Source organism: Leucoraja erinacea, chromosome 19 (assembly GCF_028641065.1).
Source record: "Leucoraja erinacea ecotype New England chromosome 19, Leri_hhj_1, whole genome shotgun sequence".
Classification (NCBI taxonomy): Eukaryota; Metazoa; Chordata; class Chondrichthyes; order Rajiformes; family Rajidae; genus Leucoraja; species Leucoraja erinaceus.
Window position 1 is genome coordinate 10,249,712 of NC_073395.1, and position 26,735 is coordinate 10,276,446.

Sequence of the window (26,735 nt, forward strand, 5' to 3'; positions counted from 1 at the left end):
AGCGATCACCCAAACACCAGTTCAATCCTATACACCAGGGATAATTTACAGAAGCCAATTCACCTACAAACCTGCTAGTTTTGGGAGTGTGGGAGGAAACCGGAGCACTCGGTGAAAACCCGCCCAGCCACAGGGAGTGCGTACAAACTCCGTACACACAGCACCTATACTATAGTCAGAATCGAACCCAGGTCTCTGGTGCGGTGAGGCAGCAACTCTAACGCTGTGCCACTGTGTGAGTGTTGAGCACTAAGCGACTTCACAGCACGATATTTGAACCCAGAGCACCTTATTCTCATCTTTCAACGACTCAGTTTCTAACAGGGCGGCACACTTGCCACAACTGGTAGAGCAGAAACCTGGCCTCGGGTGCTGTCTGTGTGGAGTTTGCACATTCTCCCTGTGGGTATTCCCCTGGGCGCTCTGGTTTCCACCCACATCCCAACGACCTGAGTGTTGGGGGGTTTATTTGGCTGTAAAATCCCCCCAAGTGCTCAAGTGAGTGGTAGAATCTGGGATAGTTGTCTGGAATGTAGAGAGAATGAGGACACGTACATGGATAGGACGGGTTTGGAGGGATTTGGGCCAACTGCAGGCAGGTGGGACTAGAATAGCTGGGACATGTTGGCGGGTGTGGGCAAGTTGGACTGAGGGGCATGTTTCCATGCTGTATGACTCTAAGACTCTAATAGAAAGTAAGATGAATGTATGATTAGTGCAAAGGGGGATCATGGACTTGTTGGGCCGAAGGGTCTGGGTGAGTGGGCAAATGTTTGGCAGATGCAGTATAATGTGGATAAATGTGAGGTTATCCATTTTGGTGGCAAAAACGGGAAAGCAGACTATTATCTAAATGGTGGCCGATTGGGAAAGGGGGAGATGCAGCGAGACCTGGGTGTCATGGTACACCAGTCATTGAAGGTAGGCATGCAGGTGCAGCAGGCAGTAAAGAAAGCGAATGGTATGTTAGCTTTCATTGCAAAAGGATTTGAGTATAGGAGCAGGGAGGTTCTACTGCAGTTGTACAGGGTCTTGGTGAGACCACACCTGGAGTATTGTAAAGAAGTCTCAACAACACATTGTCTTTGCCTTTGCGGTAAACGATGGTAAAAGTAAACCGTTGCAGCTGCAACATCATACGCTGCAGCCTGGAGGAAGCAGCGTGGATCGGCTTGTTAAGAATGGTTACTAGCGGCTGGTGATCGGTCTCAATCGTGAAGGTGTTGCCCAGAATGTAGTCCTTGAACCTCGAGCAAGCAAACACCACAGCAAGGAGTTCCTTTTCAATTTGAGCGTAGCGCTGCTCGGCAGAGGTCATGGTGCGGGACGCATAGGACACAGGCAGCTGCTGACCGTCGTGGAGCTGCATGCAAGCGGCGCCGAGGCCAAACTTGGAAGCGTCACAGGTGAGAACAATGGGGTGCTGTAGGTCAAAAAACTTGAGTGTGGGGGTACTGACCAGTCGGGACTTCAGGACGTCAAAGGCGCGTTGGTGCTGCGGGAACCAAGCCCAGGCAGTGTCCTTTTTGATGAGCTCCCTCAGGGGCGTGCTCAGTTCGCTGAGGTCAGGGATAAATTTCCCCAGGTAGTTCACCATGCCCAGGAAACGCTGCAGAGCGGGCACATCGGTAGGAGGGGCCATTCCAGAGACTGCAGCAGTTTTCTCCGGGTCGGGCTTCAGCCCCGAGGCGGTAAAGACGTGGCCCACGTAAGTGACTTCTTTAACGCGGAATCGACATTTCTTCGGGTTAAGTTTCAGATTAATGTCCCGGGCCCGATCTAGGACTTTACGGAGGTTCAGGTCGTGTTCAGCCACGTCCTTGCCATAGACCAGGATGTCGTCAACTATGATGGCACACGGCAGACCGGCGAACAGCTGCTCCATGGTCCGCTGGAACACCTCACTGGCAGAGTTGATGCCGAATGGCATGCGCAGAAATCGAAACCTTCCGAAAGGCGTGCTGAAAGTCGTCAGGTAGGAAGAACGTTCATCTAACGGTATCTGCCAGAAAGAGCTTTTGGCATCGAGGACTGAAAAGACAGTGGCCGGGCCAACCTGTGCGGCGACGTCCTCTACTGTGCGCATCGGGTAGTGCGGGCGCTTGATGGCCAGGTTCAGGTCCTTAGGGTTGATACAAATGCGAATCTCAGATTTGTCCTTCTTCGCCGCCACCACCATGGTGGAGACCCACCGGGTGGGCTCGCTCACCTCTTTCAGGATGCCCTTGGAGACCATGTTCAGTAACGCAGACTTCACCTTGTCCTTCATGGCGAAGGAGACGCGGTGTGGCGGGCGGACCACAGGATCTATGCTGGAGTCGACAGCAATCTTGTAGCAGCTGGGCAGCTTGCCCAGCCTGTCATCGAAGCGGTCGGGGTACTCACGTAGGGGGTCCATGAGGGTCTGCACCTGATGGATGTCGTGATGAAAGGAGACCAAACCGAGGTCCTGGCACGCTCGGGCGCCCAGCAGGGTCACGTTGTCGGAATCTAGCAGGTAGAAAGTGAGGGGCCGAGAGGCCTCCAGGACCTTGCAGTACAGAGTTGTCTTTCCCACAGGAACAAGTACGGCTCCCCCATATGCATGCAGGCGGGAGTGGGCAGCAGACACTTTCTCACCAGACCTTATCTTACGAAACAGGCTTGTTGACATAACATTCGTAAAAGCGCCTGTGTCTAACTTAGCTGAGAAGGTCGTACCATTGACGGTCACACGGACAGAAGGGTTTGCAACCAAAGCATGAGAGTCTAGAAGCGAAAACACGCTGGCCTCCCCTTCGGAGGAACTGATATCAGAGAGGGTGAGATCATCAGGCAGGTGCTCGGAGCCAGGCACACTATCAGCTTGAGCAAGGTTGACCGGCACTCTCCGAAAAGGGGGGGCTTGATTCCCGCGGGCTCGGCAGGCTGCAGAAAAATGATTTAGCTTTCTGCAGAAATTGCAGGTCTTCCCCAGGGCAGGGCACACGTTGAATTGATGGGTAGCAAAGTTGCAGTTGGGGCAGCGGCGGGCGACGCCGGACTTGGGTGGGGGTGGACCCTGTTGCCGCCGCGGGGCAACGTCCCGGCGCCGGCCGGTGGCAGAGGCGAAGTCGACAGGAGTGTCCTCGGGTGGCAGGGTAGAGGCGACAGCCTCAGCCATGAGTGCGGCGTGTAGAGCCTCATCCAGAGAAAGTTCGGGCTTTCTGAGAAGTTCTGCTCTCAGTTTAGCATCGCGGAGGCCGTATACAAGGATATCACGAGTCACCTGTTCGGGGGTCAGGGCATCAAGGCGGCAGCGCCGAGCCAGGTGCCTCAACGCGGCGATGTAGTTAGTGACGGACTCGTCAGCGCTCTGCCGACGGCTAAACATTTTGAAACGCTCCAAAATACAGTTGGTGGGAACATCACACAGGGCAGTGAACTTAGCAATGAGACATACCGGGTCGAGGGCATCCTCACCAGCAGCATACACAAACGACTCGGACCGTTCCAGGGCGTCGGGACCGGCCAAGTTGAGGAGCAGAGATGCACGCGTCTCAGCAGTGGCAGCAGGGTGGGCTATGGTCACATAATGCTGAAAATCACGTCAGAAGACATCCCATCGATGGGCAATGTCCCCATCAAATACAAGCGGGTCGGGCTTGCGGCACGAGTTGGCCATGGCACGAGGGAAGGAAACAGGATAAGGGTACTGGGGTATAAAATAAAAGAAAACCGGCAAACAGGAGGCGCAGGGTCTCACAGCTGAGACACCATGTAAAGAAGTCTCAACAACACATTGTCTTAACTGTAGCTTTTATTGACTGTTCACATAAGTGCTATACTAGCTGTACCTGGTCTGTCACCGGAGCTAGAGAGAGAGACACCAGGGAGGGAGCATGCAGTTATACACCTAATAAGGGGAGTGGTTAAGGGTGGTAAGGTCACTATGTTAAAGGCACATGCACTAGCCATCTACAAGTATTGCATACAGTTTTGGTCTCCTAATCTGAGGAAAGACATTCTTGCCATAGAGAGAGTACAGAGAAGGTTCACCAGACTGATTCCTGGGATGTCAGGACTTTCATATGAAGAAAGACTGGATAGACTCGGTTTGTACTCGCTAGAATTTAGAAGAATGAGGGGGGATCTTATAGAAACATACAAAATTCTTAAGGGGTTGGACAGGCTAGAAGCAGGAAGATTGTTCCCGATGTTGGGGAAGTCCAGAACAAGGGGTCACAGTTTAAGGATAAGGGGGACATTTTTAGGACCGAGATAAGGAAAATTTTTTCACACAGAGTGGTGAATCTCTGGAATTCTCTGCCACAGAAGATAGAAGAGGGCCATTCAATCCGCAAGCGAAGCCGCGGAGAAAGCCACTAAGTCCTTTCCCGTCCATATAGCTATCCAATTTATTTTTAAATGATAAAATCGAACCTGCCTCCACCACTTCCACTGCAAGCCCATTCCACACAGAGTGTTTACTCTCTGAGTAAAGAGGTTCCCCCTCATGTTACCCCTAAACTTCTGTTCCTTAATTCTCAAATCATGTCCTCTTGGAAAGGAGGAAATCTTTTAGGACCGAGATGAGGAAAACTTTTTTCACACAGAGAGTGGTGAATCTGTGTAATTCTCTCCCGCAGAAGGTAGTTGAGGCCAGTTCATTGGCTATATTTAAGAGGGAGTTGGATGTGGCCCTTGTGGCTAAAGGGATCAGGGGGTATGGAGAGAAGGCAGGTACAGGATACTGAGTTGGATGATCAGCCATGATCATATTGAATGGCGGTGCAGGCTCGAAGGGCCGAATGGCCTACTCCTGCACCTATTGTCTATGTTTCTATGTTTCTGTCCAGAGATGCTGCGTGAGTTATTCCAGCCTTTTGTGTCTACCAGTGGATAGACTATACAGGATTACAATCGAGCCGTCCACAGTGCATAGATACATGATAAAGGGAATAATGTTTAGTACAAGATAAAGTCCGAATCAAGATAGTCCGAGGGTCTCCAATGGGGTAGATAGTTGCTCAGGGCTGCTCTCTAGCGGGTGAGAGGATGGTTCAGTCGCCTGATAACAGCTAGGAAGAAACTGTCCCTGAATCTGGAGGTGTGTGTTTTCACACTTCTGTACCTCTTGCCCCATGGGAGAGGGGAGAGGGGAGAGGGGAGAAGAGGGAGTGACCGGTTTGAGAATGCTCCTTGATTATGCTGCTGGCCTTGCCGAGACAGTGTGCAGGGTAGAGGGAGTCCATGGAAGGGAGGTTGGTTGGCGTGATGGTCTGGGCTACGTCCACAACTTGTGCTTACCTGACTTCGCTTCCGCAGTGCGGCATTTGCTCTCTCCATCGTCACAAGGCAGCAGATTTCTTTCACAGATCTGCGGACAAACGGTCAAATAAAAAGTCAATAAGTCGTTTCGGTGACGGCTTTAGGGCAGATCATAAGAGATAGGAGTAGATTTAGGCCATTCAGCCCATCAAGTCTACTCTGCCATTCAATCATGGCTGATCCATCTCACCCCATTCTCCTGCCTTCTCCCCATAGCCTCTGACACCCGGACTGATCAAGTTTGATTAAACGCTGTTCAAAGGCTTAAGGGCCTGTCCCACTGTGCGAGGTAATTCAAGGTTTCTCCCGAGTTTCCCCTGATTCGAACTCGGAGAATTATGGTAATAGCCACCCGTAGGTACTCGGGGCTCTCGTGGACATTTTTCAACGTTGAAAAAACTTCACAAGCTTACCGCGTTTCCCCAAGTACCTGCCGTTAACGTTACGAGCCGCCAAGAGATGTCCCGAGCTCCGACGTACCCGCTACGTACATTCTACGTACTTACCACGAGTTTGATTTTTTTTTAAACTCGGGAAAGCTCTTGAGTAAACTCGTATAGTGGGACAGGCCCTTTACACAAAAGACATTACAACATTACAAAACAACAATCATATTTTGAGAAGCACAAGTCTTAAACCAACTCTCAAAAATATTAGTTTACTAGTTTAGTTTATTGGCGTGTGTGCTGAAATACAGGGAAAATAAACATCACAGTCAAGGCCTGAGCTATAGGGAGAAGTCGAGCAGGCTGGGACTATTCCTTGGAGCACACAAGGATAAAGGGTGATCTTATGGAGGTGTATAAAATCATGTGAGCAATAGATTGGATAGACACACAGAGTATCTTGCCCAGAGTAGAGAACCAGAGCACATTGGCTGAAGGTGAAGGGGGGGAAATGTAATAAGTACCTGAGGGGTCACTTTTTTCCACACAAAGGGTAGTGGGCGTATGGAACAGGCTACCAGAGGAGGTAGTTAAGGCAGGGACTACTGCAATATTTAATAAACAAATCAAAAGGTACATGGATAGGACAAATGTAGAAGGATATGTGTTGACTAGTGTAGATGGGACATGTTGGTCTGTGAGGGCAAGTTGGGCCAAAGGGCCTGTTTCCACACTATACGACTCTATAACTTAGAAAAAGAGAGAAATGTACAGCACATGAGCAGGCCCTTCAGCCCACAATGTCTATTCTAAACATAATGCCACGATAAACTAACCTCATCTGCCTGCGTGTGATCCATATCTCTCCATTCCCCGCAGATCAATGTGACCATCTAAAAGCCTCTTAAACGCCACTGTCGTGGCTGACTCCACCGTCACCTCCAGCTGCACATTTCAGGCACTCACCACTCCCTGCCCTTCAGCGCACAATGTCTTTACTTCCTTAGAAGGCTTAGCATGTTCAGCATGTGCCCAACAGCTCTCACTAACTTCTACAGATGCATTGTAGATAGCATTTTATCGCGATGCAACACAGCACAGTTTGGGAACAGCTCCATCCATGACCTCAATTGTGGAAGGAGCCCAAATCATCGCACGAACCAGCCTCCCTTCCAGTGACAGGTGAGCCATGGTGGAACAGTCAAGCTTTCAACAGCCTCAAACTGTTCAAGTACTTGGTTGGAAACGCATGCGTTAAAAGATTAAAATACATCATCTTTCAAGAACCTAAAATCACACATTAAGTGGTGAGGTCAGAAATAAGCCGCATCTCTGGAGAACGTGGTTAGGTGACGTTTCGGGTCGGGACCCTGCTTCAGACTTGAACTCAGCCCCCACTGGAAGCGTCGCCTATCCTTGTTCTCCAGAGATGCTGCTTGATCCGCTGAGTTACTCAAGCACTTTTATGTCCTTTTGTATTGTAAACCGGTATCTGGAGTTCCTTGTTTCTACTCTCTAGGTCTGAACATGCCCACAGTCTCTGAGCTAAAGCGACTGACTTCCTGCACACACTCTGTGCGGATGAGTCCTCCCATCAGTGGTCAATGCAGAACCATACACAGTGTCAGTAATATCTCCTCGACAGTGCAGCACTGAGAAGTACCTGCATGATTTAAAGTGGCCACACGAGGGAGCCACTTACTGCAAATGTCACAGCTCACAAAACAGCAACAATTACCTCCAAACCTCACAAATAAACCAGTCTGTTTGTTTTTTTCATCGTTTTTGTTATTTTTAGCGTTTGTTTAAAGTTTGTTTTAATGTTCTTCTGTTTGTTTTATGTGGGGGTCGGGTGACTTTTTTTTCAAGTTCTTACCTTCCCGGAGATGTGATCAATTTTCGGATCGCACTCTCCGGGCTCAGCGGCCAACCATCTCTGGAGCTGAAAGCCGCCTCGGACTGTCGTGAGCCCCACCGCGAGGCGTGGACATAACATCGGAGCGGATCCCTTGCCTGGGATCGCTCCCACCACAGCCTGCGGAATTGCCATCAAGGGTTCGCAGTCTCAGGAGAGGCCAGTCAGGAGCTCCAACGCCACAGAAGGTTCGTCCAGCCCCGACGCAAAGTTTGACCGCCCGGCGTGCGGGAGCTGACATCCCCCCCGATGCAGGGCCCGAACGCCACCGTCAACGGGGGGCCTCGAGGCCCCCGACCAAGGAAGAACAACAAGGGAACGCCCTGAACTTTATTTTTGCCTTCCATCACAGTGAGGAATGTGTAGGAGTCACTGTGATGGATGTGTATGTTAAAATGTGTTCCCTGTGTCTGTTGCTTTTTTAAATTGTATGACTGACCTGGCCAGTGAATTGCACTGCACCAATTTGTGTATGTGACAATAAATGAACTTATGGACTCATCGTGTTACAGGGTCAGTATGCTGCAGTACTTAAGAATTTAATTGTTCCGTTATGGTACATATGACAATTAAACATGACATGGATAGGACAGGTTTAGAGGGATATGGGCCAAATATAGGCAAGTGGTGTAGAGGGAATTGGGTAGATGGGACATGTTGGCCAGTTTGGACAAGTTGGGCCGAAGGTAGACACAAAATGCAGGAGCAACTCAGCGGGGGACCAGCAGCATTTCTAGAGAGAAGGAATGGATGAGGTTTCGGATCGAGACCCTTCTTCAGACAGAGAGTCAGGGGAGAGAGAGTCCAGAGATATGGAAGGATAAGGTGTGAAAACTACAGATCAAAGCAGATGTTGATCAGGAAATGTAGAGTGGTTCATTGTTGCCTGAGGGGAAGTTGACAACGAGGCATACAAACAGTAAAATTAATCAGAAGGACAGTAGTCGGACAACTAGGGTGGGGGAGAGACGGAGAGAGAGGGAAAGTAAGGAAGCTGGAGAAATCAATATTCATCCCGCTGCCCAAGCAAAATATGAGGTGCTGTCTTGGCCGAAGGGCCTGTTTCCACATTGCAAGACTCTATGACTCCATGGGATACTGAGTTGGATGATCAGCCATGATCATATTGAATGGCGGTGCAGGCTCGAAGGGCCGAATGACCTACTCCAGCACCTATTTTCTATGTTTCTATGTTTCCATGTTGACCAATCAGATACTGTACCCCTGAGAGAACTTAGATCAAGTTGAACTTCCTGCAACAACAGGCTTCTAAGCATAATAAAAACCTGTTGAAGAATAAGTTTCATGGAAACATTGAAAATAGGTGCAGGAGGAGGCCATTTGGCCCTTCGAGCCTGCACCGCCGTTCATTGTGATCATGGCTGATCATCCACAATCAGTACCCCGTGCCTGCATTCTCGCCATATCCCTTGACTCCACTAGCCCCTAGAGCTCTATCCAATTCCCTTTTAAATTCATCCAGTGAATTGGCCTCTACTGCCTTCTGTGGCGGAGAGTCACAATTCTCTGGGTGAAAACGTTTTTTCTCATCTCAGTTTGAAATGGCCTCCCCTTTATTCTTAGACTGTGGCCCCTGGTTCTGGACATCCCCCAACATTGGGAGCATTTTTTTCCTGCATCTTGCTTGTCCAGTCCTTTTAGTTCACATTTAGTGGTTGTCTACGAAAAAAAATACATGTGTTCAAGAAGGAACTGCAGATGCTGGAAAATCAAAGGTACACAAAAATGCTGGAGAAACTCAGCGGGTGCAGCAGCATCTATGGAGCGAAGGAAATAGGCAACGTTTCGGGCCAAAGCCCGAAACGTTGCCTATTTCCTTCGCTCCATAGATGCTGCTGCACCCGCTGAGTTTCACCAGCATTTTTGTGTACCACCAAAAAAAAATACACCCTTATAAACTAATTGTAGATTTCATGTATTACTGTGCACCTATTAATTGAAACGGCGTGTGTCCCAATAAAACCTTACACTTGCCCCATTCATCAGCAAAGGAATGTTTAATTGAGAAGATTACCAAATCACAACAGCACTGAGAAACCAACACTACCAATGTCAGCTTTAATTTACTGGCACTGTAAACTAACGATGTATGGTTCAAATCCCACAGGCAGAATTATCTGTCTGCAATGGAAATTCATTCAGACTACTGATTTCACCAAATCTCGGCACTCAGCCCTCGGTTTCATCCTTCCTCCCACCAAATGATCAATGGGCCGAATGGCCTTATCCTGCTCCCATCACTTACGAACTGATGAACCACTGCATGCTTCACTCACTCATTGCTTCTTGCTTTGTCCCGTTGTGCAGGTCACCGCATTCAGCCTGGCTGGTACCAGGTAACACTGGAGTTACCTCCTCACCAAGACTTCTAACAACATAGAGGCATTGATTGCAGGTGACCAAAGTGACAATTTAAAGCATGGCAACATATCGCAGTTTAATACATGTTTGCGAATGTTTTTAAGTATTGATCATGGATGCCGTAGTTCAGCGGATTTTGGACAGGACTCTTACGCCAGTGGACATGAGACCAAAACTCCCAACACAAGCACGTGTGAATAAGATCACAAACTGCTGTCAAAATCCTGTATAGGAAGGAACTGCAGTTGCTGGTTTATACCGAAGATCGACACAAAATGCTAAAGTAACTCAGCGAGACAGGCAGCATCTCTGGAGAGAAAGAATGTTTCGGCTGATGTTTCGGGTCAGGACCCTTCTTTGTTCCCAATGTTGTCCAGAAACAGGGGCCACAATTTAAGAATAAAGGGGTAAGCCGGAGATGAGGAAAAACCATTTCACCCAGAGAGTTGTGAATCTGTGGAATTCTCTGCCTCAGAAGGCAGTGGACGCCAATTCACTGGAGGCTTTCAAGAGAGTTAGATAGAGCTCTTAAAGTTAAGAGGAGTGAAGGGATATGCGGAGAAGGCAGGAACGGGGTACTGATTGTGGATGATCAGCCATGATCACAGTGAATGGCAGTGCTGGCTCGAAGGGCCAAATGGCCTACTCCTGCACCTATTGTCTATTCAGACTAGGTTTAGGTTAGTTAGTTTAAAGATACAGCGCGGAAATAGGCCCTTGAGCCCACCGAGCCCGTGCCGACCGGCGATCCCCACGCACTAACACCGCAGACTTCACCGCAGACTAACACCGCAGACTTCACCGCAGACTTCACCGCAGACCGTCTCTTCACCTTAGACTTGGTAAGGGTCCAACTTGCTAAAAAACAAGAATAACAAGAAACACTTAACTGCAGTTTTTTAAAACTTACCGCTGGAAGGATGCAACGCGCCTGCCAATCAGTCGTTGGCGCATACGGACTGACGACTCTTCTTCACATAGTCACTCATGTGACTCCGAAGTAAAATTCACAATTTTACCAAAGCCAATTAACCTACAAACCTTTTAGTCTTTGGAGTGTGGGAGGAAACCGGAGGACCCGGAGTAAGCCCACGCAGGTCACGGAGAGAACGTACAAACTCTGTACAGACAGCACTCGTAGTCAGGATCTCTGGTGTTGTGAGACAGCAACTCTACCGCTGCGCCACCACGCAGGTTATGCGACATTCTTCTGGAAACAAAACCTACCACTCGTTCTCCCTCTACACTGTGTGTGGACGCAGTCCCTGCACTGTCTTGACACCTATATCACTTACGCTTGCTTTTACAAATGGGCGCAAAGTGGGAACAACAGGCTTGCAGAACGATGGGAAAACTAGTAGCCCTGGACAGTTCAGTATAGATAGCAGTGGTACTGGCCCAGGCAGTAGCTGATCTCAGTGTGTGATATTTTCCCTGCTACAAGACGTCATCCTACAACTTTCAACTAGTAACTTAAAAAAAAAATTTAAAAAGCTTGTGGACTCATTTTTGTTCTCTTCGGCACATCACGAGTCAATACTGATAGCTTCACTCACTGTCCGCAGAACCTCAGCAAGATCCACGGAGACTGTGAATGTGACATTGAATGTTGTAAAAACACAAGCCAACTGCTTCAAGTGGCCAGCTTGGGAAGGGTGTAATGCAAACATGAATGTTATTGGTGATTCGTCACTCACCCATGACACAGGTATTTGCCTCATCTTTCAGGCTTCCTGTACAGAAAGGGGGTCATTTTCGTGTGATGATTCGGCTATTTAATTAAGTTATTAAATAGTTACTAAATGACAGATGAGGCACATGTTACTCTCGAACGAGGAATTACATTCCAAATCAACTGTTTCCTCTAATGATTCCCAAAACAACGATCCTGTCCAATAATCCCAGGTCAACAGTCCAAGTGATGATCTAAATCAACGGCCCCTTGCAATCACTTGAAATCAACGATTCTGTGTAATGATTCCAAATCAACGGCCCTATGTAATAATTCCAAATCAAGTGTCCTGTTTAATCATTTCAAATCAAAGGTCCATTTAATGATTTTAAATATTTTTGGGAGGATTCACCAGACCTTCCCCTTTGCTGAAGATGCAGAAGTTCCCTGGTTTGCTCAGTGGAGAAGGATCAACAAGGTGGGAAGGAGATCAGATGATCAGGCATGGTGATAAATGCTGCCGTTGGCTTTGCCCTTTTCCCTTTGGTTAATAGATACAGGTTTGTGGAAAAGGCAAAACAGAAAACAAAGCAGCTGCAGAAACCTGTACAGACACTCCCCGACTTATGCAAAAGGCGATTACGAAAACACACACACACACGTAGACAATTCTGTACTCAGTCGCTAGTGCACTCAAGGATGTTTGCGATTTCCACAACACTGTACGATCGCTTTAGTTCACATCACAAACAAGTCGCCAATGGCGGCCGTGCTTACCCAGATGGCCATGCGCCACAGAAAGTGCCCTGGACGCTGCTGAGACGTTAATATTCTCAGTAAGTTATTTCAGGCATGGGATAGGGACGGAGATTCCCACGTGCATAAAATCTGACTTGCATTAGACCCCGACCTGGGTCTCTGGCACTGTAAGACAGCAAGCCTAGCGGGTTTTCCTTGGGTGCTCCGGTTCCCTCCCACACTCCAAAGACATAAATCTGGAGTAACTCAGCCGGGCAGGCAGCATCTCTGGAGAGAAGGAATGGGTGACGTTTCAGGTCGAGACCCTTCTTCAAGAACACACGTATTTTTGGTTAATACCTGTGTCATGGGTAACTGAAGATTTTCCTTTAAAATTCATGTTTTCTCGAAGAAGGGCCTCGACCCGAAACGTCACCCATTCCTTCTCTCCAGTGATGCCGCCTGGCTCGCTGAGTTACTCCAGCCTTTTGGGTCTGTCTTCAGGTTAAACCAGCATCTGCAGTTCCTTCCTACACGTACAGGTTTGTAGGTTAATTGGCTTCAGTGAAATTGTAAATTGTCGCTAGAATGGGATAGTGCTAGTGTGCAGGGATCGCTGGTCAGCTCGGCGATGAAAGAATGGGTCGACTGGGCTTGTACTCACTGGAATTTAGAAGGATGAGAGGGGATCTTATAGAAACATATAAAATTCTTAAAGGATTGGACAAAATACTCCTCATCTTCTTCCTAAAAGAACGTCCTAAGGCTATAACCTATGGTCCAAGACTCTCCCACTAGTGGAAACATTCTCTTCACATCCACTCTATCAAAGCCTTTCTGTATGTTTCAATAAGGTTCCCCCTCATCCATCTAAACTGCAGCAAGTACAGGCCCAATGTCAACAAATGCTCATCATAGATTAACCTACTCATTCTTGGTATCATTCTTGTAACCTTCTCCAGAGCCAGCACATCCTTCCTCAAATATGGCACCCAAAATTGCTCACAATATTACAAATGCGATCTTACCAGCGCCTTGTAGAGCCTCAACATTACATCCCCGTTTTTGTAGACAAGCCCTTTTGAAATAAATGCCAGCATTGAGTTTGCTTTCTTTACTACCGATTCGACTTGCAGATTAACTTTTTGGGAATCCTGCACCAACACTCCCAAGTCCCTTTGTACCTCCGATTTCGGGATTCTCTCTCCATTTAGAAAATAGTCTACGCCCTTATTCCTACTACCAAAATGCATGACTCCACACTTTGCTGCACTATATTCCATCTGCCAATTATCTGCCCACTCTCCCAACCTGTCCAAGTCCTTCTGCAGAGTCCTTGCTTTCTCTACACTACCTGATCTTCCACCTATTTCCATATCATCTGCAAATTTGGCCAGAAAGCATTCAATCCCCTCGTCCAAAGTGTAGAGTAGCGGCCCCAGAACAGACCGCTGCGGAACTCCGCTAGTCACTGGCAGCCCCCTTTATCGCCACTCTTTGTCTTCTGCCATCCAGCCAACCTGCCATCCATGCTAGTATCTGCCCTTTGATTCCATGGGCCCTCATCTTCCTAAGCAGCCTAACGTGTGGCAGCGTGTGAGGTGGGAAAGTGGGATTACAGAACTATTGTGAACGGGGTGATCAATGGTCGGTGTGGACTCAGTGGGCTGAAGGGCCTGTTTCCATGCTGTGTCTTTCAATCAATCACATCCCAAAGACATGCTGGCAGGTTAACTTGACTATGTAACCTCCTCCTGGTGTCAGTTAGTGGCAAAATAAAAGAAAGGGATTATTGAGCAAGTGGGTGAGAATAAGATTCAGGGATAGAGGTGGGGTGGGAGATTGCAACCTTCACGTGGTCCACCCCCGTTTCGACTAATGCAATCAACCCAACGTGCACACACATAGAACAAGTTGACCTACAATGTTGGGCTGTGCACGTCGTACAGAAGGAGAAGAAGAAGGGATAGAGGTAAATAGGATTGAGAAATGGAGCTGGTGGAATTTCTTCCCTGAGAGCTGCCATTGACCCGAGGGGCCAAATGGCCTTTATCTACACCACAATGAGATGATGTAGCAGCTACTGCCAGAGTGGCACAGTGATCTCCTTCGAGAGTCGCCACCTTGTGGTGGTGGAGAAGCTTGCATGCGCCTAGAAACGTGAGCATTGAATCGATTCTGTCAACTATCGTTCCCATCAGCTCCATTAAACCTTGAGATTCATGGACAAAATTGCTTCGAATTCCATCAACATACAAAACTCTGCAATACACACGTGGCGTACTTAGTTTGAATTCAATGCAATCTCACAAAAATATTAAACAGGATTCCTTCAAAACGTTACCTGTGTGTCTGCAGTTTGCTATATCATTCATTCATTAAGATCAGGGCTGTGTGGTTTAGTTTAGTTTAGAGATACAGCAGGGAAACAGGACCTTCGGCCCAACGAGTCAGCGCCGACCAGCAATCGATCACCCCCCACACACTAGCACTATCCCACACGCCAGGGACAATTTTTTACAGAAGCCAATTAACCTACAAACCTGTACACCTTTGAAGTGTGGGAGGAAACCGGAGCACCCGGAGAAAACCCACGAGATCATGGGGGAGAAGATACAAACTCCGTACAGATAGCACCCGTAGTCAGGATTGAACCCGGGTCTCTGGCCCTGTGAGGCAGCAACTCTACCGCTGTACCACCGCTGCCCATTCTGATGAAATGCCTGGGCACTTTTTGAGTTGCAGCCATTTCTTAATTGATATCCTGAAGTTTTCAAGATGACTTCCAAATGAAACGGGAAACTTCATTTAAGCAGCGATAGATAACTTTATTTTCTGGCTGAAGGGTCGGAGGTGTCTACAGCAATTGCTTGCATGACAAAATCGGGCCACGTGACGTTTAATCCTGCACTTGCTTTGCAATGAGCAACTACACCGTGCATAACCTCTGTAGATTAAAAGTAATAGTTTCCTTTTTGCAAATATTCTCGATTTTATCCCATTTCATCCTCACTGTTAGACCCGTCCTTTTTCTCCAGAGATACTGCCTGACCCCACTGAGTTACACCAGCACTATGTGACTAGTCTTGATTTTAAACCTGTACACCGTTAGCTTTTCACTATTTTCACTATCCAGGTTGAGTGGACTGTTAACATGTAGAAACAAAGAAGGGTTTGAAGAAAGCCCGTGACCTGAAACGTCGCCTATCCATGATCTCCAGAGATGCTGCCTGACCTGCTGAGTCACTCCAGCACTCTGTGTCCTTACAGGTTTGCAGGTTAATTGGCTTTGGTAAAAATTGTAAATTGTCCCTCATGTGTAGGATAGTGTTAGTGTACGGGGATCGCTGGTCGGCACGGACCTGGTCGGCCAAAGAACCTGTTTCCGCGCTAACTATCTCGAAACTAAACTAAGCCGAACTATAGATAGACACAAAATGTTGGAGTAACTCAGCAGGACAGGCAGCATCTCTGGATAGAAGGAACGGGTGAAGCTTCTGGTCAAGGCCTCTCTGAAGAAGGGTCTCAACCCGAAACGCCACGCATTCCTTCTCTCCAGAGATGCTGCATGTCCCGCTGAGTTAATCCAGCATTTTGTGTCCATCTTCGGTTTAAACCAGCATGTGCAGTTAAAAACATAGAAACATAGAAAATAGGAGCAGGAGGAGGCCATTCGCCCCTTCAAGCGAGCACCGCCATTCATTGTGATCATGGCTGATCGACCCCAATCAATAACCCATGCCTGCCTTCTCTCCATATCCCTTGATTCCACGAACCCCGAGAGCTCTATCTAACTCTCTCGCTTAAATATAGAGAGATATTATGTTCATAAATATCATGTTCCTTCCTACAACATGAAACTGAACTATATATTTATTTAATCTGTTTCAAATACTGCAGGTCCTGATCAAGGATTTACTGAAGGATATCAATGCAGGTTTCAATTCAATAATCTGGCCGCGTGCCAAATGGATCGGTGCAACGGGATCCCGCCAACCCCAAGTGCAGCCCACGCAGGGTGTCACACTGGGACCCCTCCAGAGCGACACAAGGCTGTCTGTGCTGCCAAGGCACAAATCGACTATGCAATTGCAGGATGAATACAAAGTTTTTGCTGAGTGAAGTTATAATGCAAGAGGCAAGACACAGAGGTAATCACTTAGCACCGAGCTACATCCCCACCGTTACCTTTGGCCTCAGTGCGATGCAGCTGTAGGACCTTCGACAAAAATCACACGTACAGCTGCAGAATAAACAGAGCTTAACTCTTGCACTTAGATCTGGATTTCACTGAATAAGCAAATGTATTCTCTGGAACTGCAGGAAACAGGTGGGAAACTGATGGATTTTTTCGGCGCTTTTCTCCACTGTTATAATTTATTATCTGCATTTGTCGCCCAAACCCCCGCAACAATGCAAACTGCCCGCCAAATGTTTCAGTATTATTCAATCATGTTCCAGTTGCCCATTAATATTGACAAGAACACAAGGGATGCAAATAAAGACGGCAGAGAACACTGGTGACACTCGCTTTTGTAGAGTGCCGCACCCCGGAAAAAGAAAAAAAAAAGCTCTGCTCGCATTTTTGTGGAGAAAGAAGGGAGGGAGGAGAAAAAAAACAACTCGGGTTACCTTATTCATAAAACTGCAAAGAAAGACGGGCAGGCGATGCAGTGTGGGTGTGGGTTGGGGAAAGAAAAGGGAAAAATCATCAGCGTCTAACTTTTATTCATCTCGTGACTGCACGGTGCTGGTTCATTCTGATCAGTTGATCAGTGCTGTCATTAAAACTTGAAGCTCAGACTTTTTGAGACACAAACAACACCATTTGCTTCAGTGTCTTAACAATACAATATATGAAAGTGCGTTAAATTCCACTTAGAATTTCAGCTCAGTGTCCCAAATCTACTACCTACCTCATCGGGGGGGGGGCCTCGGGCTGTCTTTGATCAGACTTTACCTTGCACTAAAAGTTATCCCCTTTATCATGTACTACACTGCGAATGGCTCGATCGTAATCACATATTGTCTTTCTGCTGGCTGGTTAGCCCGCAACAAAAGCTTTTCACTGTACCTCGGCACACGTGACAATAAACTGAACTAAATAAACTAAACTAAATGGCAACTCAAATGTGGAAATGTTAACCGTTTCAGTTTTAGTTTATTGTCACGAGTACCGAGGTACAGCGAAACGCGCTGTAAAACCGTTAACTAATGTTAGCATATTTACAGTTCAAAAGATGCCCCGGTCCCAGTTATGCATGGGATACATGGAAACATGGGTAAGCAGTACTACAGTTCATTACATCTCCAAAATTAAGCCAGCTTTGCAGTAACGATGCACACAAAATCTCATCTGATAACCTTTATGACTAAAGATGAAATACAAATGATATTATGGCTGATTGCCGATTTTTTATGAAAACAATGAACCTGACAAAAGATCTGAGCTGTTGTGCCAGTTTAGTAGGTGTGCCTGCTAGATGCTATTACAGAACCATTGTGCACTATGGTTGCCAAAACTATTCTATGGAAGGGAAGTACAAACTTTAAACTCCACTGAACTAAAAGCATAATTAACTGTACCCCAGAGGATCAATCTGTAGCATTGGCCCTGCTTTTAAAAAAAATGTTCATTTAATAAATACATATTTTAAAATGTATTAATATGCATTTGTTGAACTCTGCTTCAATGTTTAACAAGCTCCACTCAAAAAGAGTAATCATATTCTAAAATTAAATTTAAAAATCATACAGAGACCTCATCGTACATTCATTTAACTGCAAATTAATTCTGGTCAATAAAACTCAAAATTGCACGGTTGGAAGTACAAAGTCTCCAAGAGCATGCAGGCCAAAACATCATTGCCAAATTTCAATTGATTACACCGCTGTTAAATGTGTAAATTGTCCAACAACTTGTCGTTGGCAGAACACTGCACATTTGGTTCAGTAATTTGTTTTGATTTGCCGTTACCCTTATTAAAAAAAAAAAAGAACACCCCACCTCTCCTTCTACCTTCCTCCGAGTGTCAGAATTAGTATTTGAACAATAATGGTACATTACTCAATTTAGTACAGAAAGTTAGTGTCAGTATCTGACACCATTCATCCCTTTTTTAATACGACAATTGTGTATTTCTGCAATATTAATCTACTTGCTCCAGGGGGGGCAATTTAAAGTTTGGCTGCACATTGCCCCAGGTAGTATTAGATAAAACCAGCACAAAGTGCTGAAGTAACTCGGCAGGTCAGGCAGCATCCCTGGAGAACATGGAGAGGTGACATTATTGGGTCAGAACCTCTCTATAGACTGTAGAGTCTGAGAAGCATCCCAACCCGACCCGTCACCAGTCTGAAGAAGGGTCCCGACCCAAAACGTCACCCGTCCATGTTCCCCAGAGATGCTGCCTGACCCGTTGAGTTACTCCAGCATTTTGTGGTGCTTTTTGTAAACCAGTACCTGCAGTTCCTTATTACTATGATGTATTCAAGTGAGAGTTAGATATTGCTCTTATGGAATCAAGGGATATGGGGAAAAAGCAGGAACGGGGTACTGATTTTGGATGATTTGGATGATCAGCCATGATTATATTGAATCGTTGAATATTTGGCTCGAAGGCCCAAATGGTTTACACCCACACATATTTCTATGTTTCTATGTCTATGTTATACGTTAAAACTTATTACATTTGTTTTTGCATTTTTCTCTTATTATTTCTTTCTGACCTTCTTTGTTCTCAAAAATCAATTATTTTTTCCCTCAGTTTCTGCTCCTGACTTTACTTAAATTCACCCTCCATTTCCACTTATCCTGTTACAACCATTAATTATCATTGGTGAAAGCCAATTTGCCAACCCCAGCACAGATAGCCCCAGTGCCTCTGTTGTGCGATTATCAGCTTAGCCATCAAGTAGTTACAAGGCAAAATATTGTTGAAGAATAAAATAATCCAACTGACTTAGCATGTGGCTCTATCTCTGCTCCAGAAAACACTAAGCCCGCAATACAAAGGTTCATCACTAAACTCTAAGCGGCACAGTGGCGCAGCGGTAGAGTTGCTGCCTTACAGTGCCAGTGACCTGGGTTGGATCCTGACTACGGGTGCTGTCTGTACAGAGTTTGTACGTTCTCCCTGTGACCTGCATGAGTTTTCACCAGGTGCCCCAGTTTCCTTCCACACTCCAAACACGTGCAGGTTTGTCGGTTAATTGGCTTCGGTAAAATTGTAAATTGTCCCTAGTGTGTGTAGGATAGCGGGAGTGGACGGGGATTGCTGGTCTGGCAGACCTTGGATGCTTTCAAGAGCTAGATAGGGCTTTTAAAAATAGCGGAGTCAAGGGACATGGGGAGAAGGCAGAAACGGGGTACTGATTGGGGATGATAGGCCATGATCACATTGAATGGCGGTGCTGGCTCGAAGGGCCAAATGGCCTGCTCCTGCACCTATTGTCTATTGTCTATTGACCCAGTGGACCAAAGAGCCTGTTCCTGCGCTTTTTCTTTAAACTAAACTAAGAGAAGAAAAATCAAACTAACTTTGCACGTGACACTATTGCTGCTCCAGAAAACATTTAGCCCACAAGTCAAAGTTTTGCCTCCAAAATCAGCCCTTAATATATACAGTTACAAAATAATCTGGTAATTGCAAGAAATTTTGGACAATAATATAACCTTTATTGCAATGCCAGGTTTATTATTGACTACCTTCAATGCTTAATGGCTGATAGAAAACTTTGACCAGGCCACACGTTCTCACAGTGGATTCTTATTAATATTCATGCACGGAATAGGTCACCATTGTGCAAATGTAATCCCACACAGAAATGTATCACTGGCTGAAGCAAATCATAAAAGTTCAGAGGGGGAAACCGGAGAAGTGGAGATTGAATGTCTGGAAACTACTGGCAGGGAGGCTGAACACCTTGAACATTGTCAGCTGATCAGAGGGAGGCGGCGAGGACCAGCAAAGGGCAGATCATGGCTTTGGACTGTTTTTAAAAGGAAGCGGACAGAAAGAGCATCTCTAGACGCTATTTATACAGATTTCATAGAACACAGTGGATAAGGGCTCTCTTACAGTAAATACTGTAAGTTGAAGCGCGGTGCATTGAAAGCAAGTTACTGACCCGGTTAGGATACTGACAGAGGAGCAAGGCTCGGTAGGGATAAATAGCAAGTGTTGTAACTACCAGAATTGTAGTCTATTTTAGTTTTGTTTGGAGATACAGCGTGGAAACAGGCCTTTCGGCCCACTGTGTCCGCACCGACCACTGATCCCTGTACACAAACACTATTCTACACACACACACACTAGGGACAATTTTCAATTATACCAAACCAATTAGCCTGCAAACCTGTATGTCTTTGGAGTGTGGGAGGAATGCGGAGTTCCCGGAAAAAAACCCACGCAGATCACGGGGAAAATGTACAAATTCTGTAGGGACAGTGCCCGCAGTCAGGATTGAACCTGGGTCTCTGACGCTGCAAGGCAGCAACACTACGGCTAAGCCACCGTGCCGCCCGATGTCCCATAAGGATCCAAGCTGGCAACCCCCACTGTTTATTATCTTTACAAACGTTGACTGTAGGATCAAAAAGCCTTGCATGCAAGGTTTCTTATTGCACAAAGGTACAGTTGGTAGTGTTGTAACGAGTGCTAATGCAAGCTAATGAAAGCACAGATATTAATATATTCAACAAAACTGTAAAGTTTAATGCAGGCAAAATAAACTAATGGGTGGCACAATGGCGCCACGCTAGAGACCTGACTACAGGAGCTGTTCGATCCTGACTACAGGAGCTGTTTGTACGGCGTTTGCATGTTCTCCCTGTGACCACGTGGGTTTTCCACGGGCACTCCGCTTTCCTCCCACATTCCAAAGACGCACAGGTTCATAAGTCAATTGGTTTTGGTGAATGTTTTTATTGCCCCTAGTGTGTATGATAGCGTTAGTGTACGGGGTAGCACGGACTGGGTGGGCCGAAGGGCCTGTTTCCAAGCTGTGTTTCTAACGTCTGAGGAATATGGAGGAAAGGTTGGTAAATGGAGTTACACTGACCAAACCATGACATCACTGAATAACAAAGCACATTCCATCTTTTATGGCCCTAAAAATTGGTAGCGTCATCATTTGAACATGAATTAAACAGGACTGTATGAACATGAGACTCAAAAATCAAAAACATTCCAGGAATTCATTCAGTTTGAGTTTGAGAATTAATTAGTAACTTATATACACTTCCCAATATATACTTTTATCGGAGTCAGTAAAATACAATGACTCATTAAAACACAAATTCTTTGTATCACTCAATAAAAAGACAAGTTGTGAGGGAATTTTCTGCAGGGAAACCCCCCTCAAATTGGAATAACTACCCGATAAAAAGCCATGGATTTGCGTTTTGAACTGTTAGGGGGGGTATTTAAGGAGGGAACAGAGAGTAACATCTTGAGTCGACTTCCTATGGAGAGTTAGTTCATTGGAAGATAATAAATTGAGTCAAGACGTCATTCACTGCTCACCCCCCCCCCCCCCTCCCCCCTTAGGAATTGCAGCAGAACAAAATCACATGCTTATGTTTCATCAGTCAGAGTATTGAGTATAGAAGTTGAGAGGTCATGTTACAGTTATATACAACATTAGTGAGGCCACATTTCAAGTACTGTGTTCAGTTTTGGTCACCATGTTGTAGGAAAGATGTTGTCAAACTGCAATGGGTGCAGAGAAGATCTACCAGATGTTGCCAGGATCTGAGGAAGGACATTATTGCCATAGAGGGAGTGCAGAGAAGGTTCACCAGACTGATTCCTGGGATGTCAGGACTGTCTTATGAAGAAAGACTGGATAGACTTGGTTTATACTCTCTAGAATTTAGGATTGAGGGATCTTATAGAAACTTACAAAATTCTTAAGGGGTTGGACAGGCTAGATGCAGGAAGATTGTTCCCGATGTTGGGGAAGTCCAGGACAAGGGGTCACAGCTTAAGGATAAGGGGGAAATCCTTTAAAACCGAGATGAGGAGAACTTTTTCCACACAGAGAGTGGTGAATCTCTGGAACTCTCTGCCACAGAGGGTAGTTGAGGCCAGTTCATTGGCTATATTTAAGAGGGAGTTAGATGTGGCCCTTGTGGCCAAGGGGATCAGAGGGTATGGTGAGAAGGCAGGTACGGGATACTGAGTTGGATGATCAGCCATGATCATATTGAATGGCGGTGCAGGCTCGAAGGGCCGAATGGCCTACTCCTGCACCTAATTTCTATGTTTCGAGGACATGAGCTATAGGGAGAGGTTGAGCAGGTGGAGCTTTATTCCTTGGAGCACACGAGCATGAGGGGTGGTCTTATTGAGCTGCACAATATCATGAGAGGAATAGATGGGATAAACCCCTCTTCCTATTCCTATTAAATCTTTCCCCTTCACCTTATCCCTTATTTTATTCCTTTATCTTATGATTTTATCCATAAAGGAATCTACATCTATATATAGCAGAAGAATATCGTTGTCACCTGGGTGTCAAAAATGTACTGACTCTGCAAACCTAAAGTCATTACACTTTGATGTTTATCAATTAAAAAATGCCTTAAGAAACAAAAACAACGGTTCTTCTACCTGAAGTGTGAATGGTTTCTCTTACCACAGATGCTGACTGACCTGCTGAGTGTTTGTAATATTTTCTGTTCTTATTTCAATAGAAAAACAATTGGCTATTCCAGAACATTCCATTAGGTTTCTGTCCGTGCTGTATTACCGTGCTTCCAGATTGAAAACCAACCTGTTAGTTTCGAGGGATAGAATGCATGGAAACAGGTCCTTCGGCCCATCAAGTCCACGCCGACCATCACACGAGTTCTATGTTATCCCACATTCCCATCCCCAACACCGACACACTAGCGGCAATTTACAGAGGTACATTAACCCACAAACCAGTACGTCTTGGGGAAATGGGAGGAGACCGAAGCACCCGGAGGAACCCCACGCGGGACACAGGGAGAACGTGCAAACTCCACACGGAGAGCACCCGAGGTCAAGATCGAACTCGGGGTATCTGGCGCCGTGAGGAAAGCAGCGCTATCAGCTGCACCACCGTGTCGGCCTAAAACAAAACAGCTTTTTAATTAACTTTAGAAAAAAAAAAAAAAAAAATAGGCTTTGACATTAACTGCCATTATCTGTTGGTACATCAAAGGTCAACTGTGGGGAAGGTGCTTTCGTGCCATCTACTTGTTCGAAGAACTAAAGGTGGAAATATAAAAGCAGCTGTGTGTGTTACTGGTGTCCGCGGTGGCAACTGGTGCACTGCTCAGCAACTAAAACCACATCAGTCTCAAAGCCAGTACAACGTCTGCAGGAACTCCTTATAGTTTGGACAGATCTGGGTCATGAAAATACTTGCTCTCGATACAGAGCGGAATCATTTAAATTGGATTTAAATGTGCAAACTGCACAATAAATTTAAGGATGAAATGCTTCTCTGCAAAGCCCACTAAATCAATATATTTTTCAATTTTCTTTCCCCCCCCCAACCGATTGAATTATTTTAAGCTGTATCCTCAGTGTGAATACCAAGCTGCAAAATCATCAATCAAGTTCACCACCTTCACACACATGAATGAAGTCTACTTTATACTGCCAATAGCAACAGATACCCAAAGGTTGCCTGCCCTCGCTCCACAAAATGACTTGTTTTATCGAGATACAGCGCGGAAACAGACCCTTCAGCCCACCGTGTCGGCACCGACCACTGATTCCCGTACACTTTCACTATCCCACACACTAGGGAGAATTTACAATTTTTATCAAAGCCAAATTAACCTACAAACCTGTACGTCTTTGGAGCGTGGAAGGAAACCGGAGCACCCGGGGAAAGCCCATGCGATCACGGGGAGAACGTACAGACTACGTACAGACAGCACCTGTAGTCAGGATCGAACCCGGGTCACTTGCGCTGTAAGGCAGCAACTCTACCACTGCGCCACCGTGCCATCCAGACTTTACTTAAACTCTGCTTAGTCTACAACTCAAATTAGTCCAAAATTAAGGGCCCTTTCCAAAACTGACTCATTACTATTCAGTAGAAACAAAGAACTGCAGATGCTGGTTAATACACAAAAGGATACAAAGTGCAGGAGTAACTCAGTGGGCAGGCAGCCTCTCTGGTGAACATGGATACGTGACATTTCAGGTCGAGATCCTTCATCAAAGTCTTCTCCCTTTCCCCCCATTCCCATCACAATCAGTCTGAGGAAGTGCTTGATCCGAAACATGTTCTCCAGAGATACTGCCTGACCAGCTGAGTTATTGCAGCACTTTGTGTCCTATTGTACGAGACAATTCAGCTTCATTGTAGCTTGGGTTATGGTGACTCCAAATGATTTTTTTTTGGACATACTAAAATTCTGAGCTATATTTGAATTTAATTCATGACGTAACTGACATTTATTGTGAAATGAGATGATATATTCTCAGCAAAGTTGTCTCCATTTATAATTTACACCAACAAGGACTAGATAACTTTCCGTTTTTAAAACACTACTGCACGTCAGGCATCTGTTAAAACATTCCCAGCCAGGCAAATGATCTTAATATCATGGCTATTCAAGGAAGAGGCTCAACAGGTTAACAACCTATAGAGACAAGAAACTTCAGATGCTGGTATTTTGAGCTAAATGAGAGGGACTCAGCAGGTCAGGCAGCATCTGGGGAGGGAATGGACAGACAACGTTTTGGGTCGGGACCCTCCTTCAGTGTGATGGAGTAGGGGGGGGGGGGGGGGAGAAAGCTGGAAGAGAGGTGTTATAAAGACATTTGTAATAATTTAATCACTTTGGCCTTCTTGTGTAAATCTAAGCTGGGGCGGCACGGTGGCACAGCGGTAGAGTTGCTGCCTTACAGTGCCAGAGAGCCCGGTTCGATCCTGACTACGGGTGCTGACTGTACGGAGTCTGTAAATTGCCCCTAGGATGTTGGATAGAACAAGTGTGCGGGTGATCATGGTCGGACTTGGTGGGCCGAAGGGCCTGTTTCCACGCTGTATCTCTAAACTAAAACGGAAAACTAAAACAGAGTTTAGTCTCACTGCATTTACTACATAACCAATGCAAGAGGAAAGGAAAGGATACAAGGGACACAAAAATGCTGGAGAAACTCAGTGGGTGCAGCAGCATCTATGGAGCGAAGGAAATAGGCAACGTTTTCGGCCCGAAACGTTGCCTTTTTCCTTCGTTCCATATATGCTGCTGCGCCCGCTGAGTTTCTCCAGCATTTTTGTGTACCTTCGATTTTCCAGCATCTGCAGTTCCTTCTTAAACAAGGAAAGGATACAACCTCATTGCAGACATAAAATATAACCTGCTCCGAAGGACGAGGAAATGCCAACTTTAAGTAACCAACACACTATCACTGGACTTCTACTATTCAAACAATAAACTAACTTCTTTCAGTTTACTTTAGTTTATTGTAACATGTACCGAGGTACAGTGAAAAGCTTTTGTCGTGTGTTAACCTGTCAGTCAAGGATAGTTTGCGGGTCACCGATGATGTAGGTAGTAGTTCAGCACTGCTCTCTAGTTGTGGTGGGATGATTCAGTTTCCTGATAGCAGCTGGGAACTCACTTGCTACCCACAGCAGCAGACAAAAATGCAAGTGAGTCAAAGATAGCAAAATCTTTCGCTTCGGTGAGAAGGGAACTATCTCCACTTCCTACTGAAACGTCAGTTAATATAGATGATCAGTATCTGAAGAGAAAAGTTGACGTTCTTGCAGTCAAAACTTTGCTTCTTCAGTTGCAGTCTTTGCTGACAGGATGCAGATGCTCTTTTGAAAGTGGCCTTTCCCAGTGCCAAAGGTGCACAATGGTAGCCATGGCCTAGTGGGACCACTGCAGGTGAAAATACAGGCAAGTAATACTCACATAATTAGGTCCTTTTGTACGGACTTTCAAATGTTCTTGAGTCGGTGGGCAACACAATGAAATTAAATTGGATCGCAAGAAATCTATTAATTCAGCTGTTGGCTAAAGTTGCCACGCTGAGGACTTGAAACTTTTAAGATTTGGGTGGGGTTTTTTTTCCTCCCCGAGAGAGACGAACAAGCAAGGAGGAGAAATAAAAATCTGCATGTGCACAATGAATTGGGTGGCTTCTCCTTCAATATGTTAGTTGTCGAGCCTCAGACCTTCCCGCCAGTCAACGCACACAAACTAAATCCTGCCCTCCGCACCCTCCCACCATCTCAATGCCGAGGAGATTAAAGGCAGGGTCGTTTTGCCAAAGAGTCATCATTTTAAACTGATGGGGGAGTAATGACAAAATGTAAGTTTCCAGCATCAGCTTGGACAAAAGCATCA

General features: G+C 46.1%; 1 protein-coding gene across 1 annotated transcript in view; it reads right to left on the reverse strand.

Moving 5' to 3' along the window:
* The window catches only part of LOC129706197 (zinc finger protein 800-like), a 101,553-nt gene that overhangs the window by 37,084 nt on the left and 37,734 nt on the right, over positions 1–26,735 (reverse strand). Inside the window, 1 exon segment of the mRNA XM_055650258.1 lies at positions 5,269–5,338. Coding sequence (XP_055506233.1) covers positions 5,269–5,307 — 39 coding nt within the window. The 5' untranslated portion in view covers positions 5,308–5,338.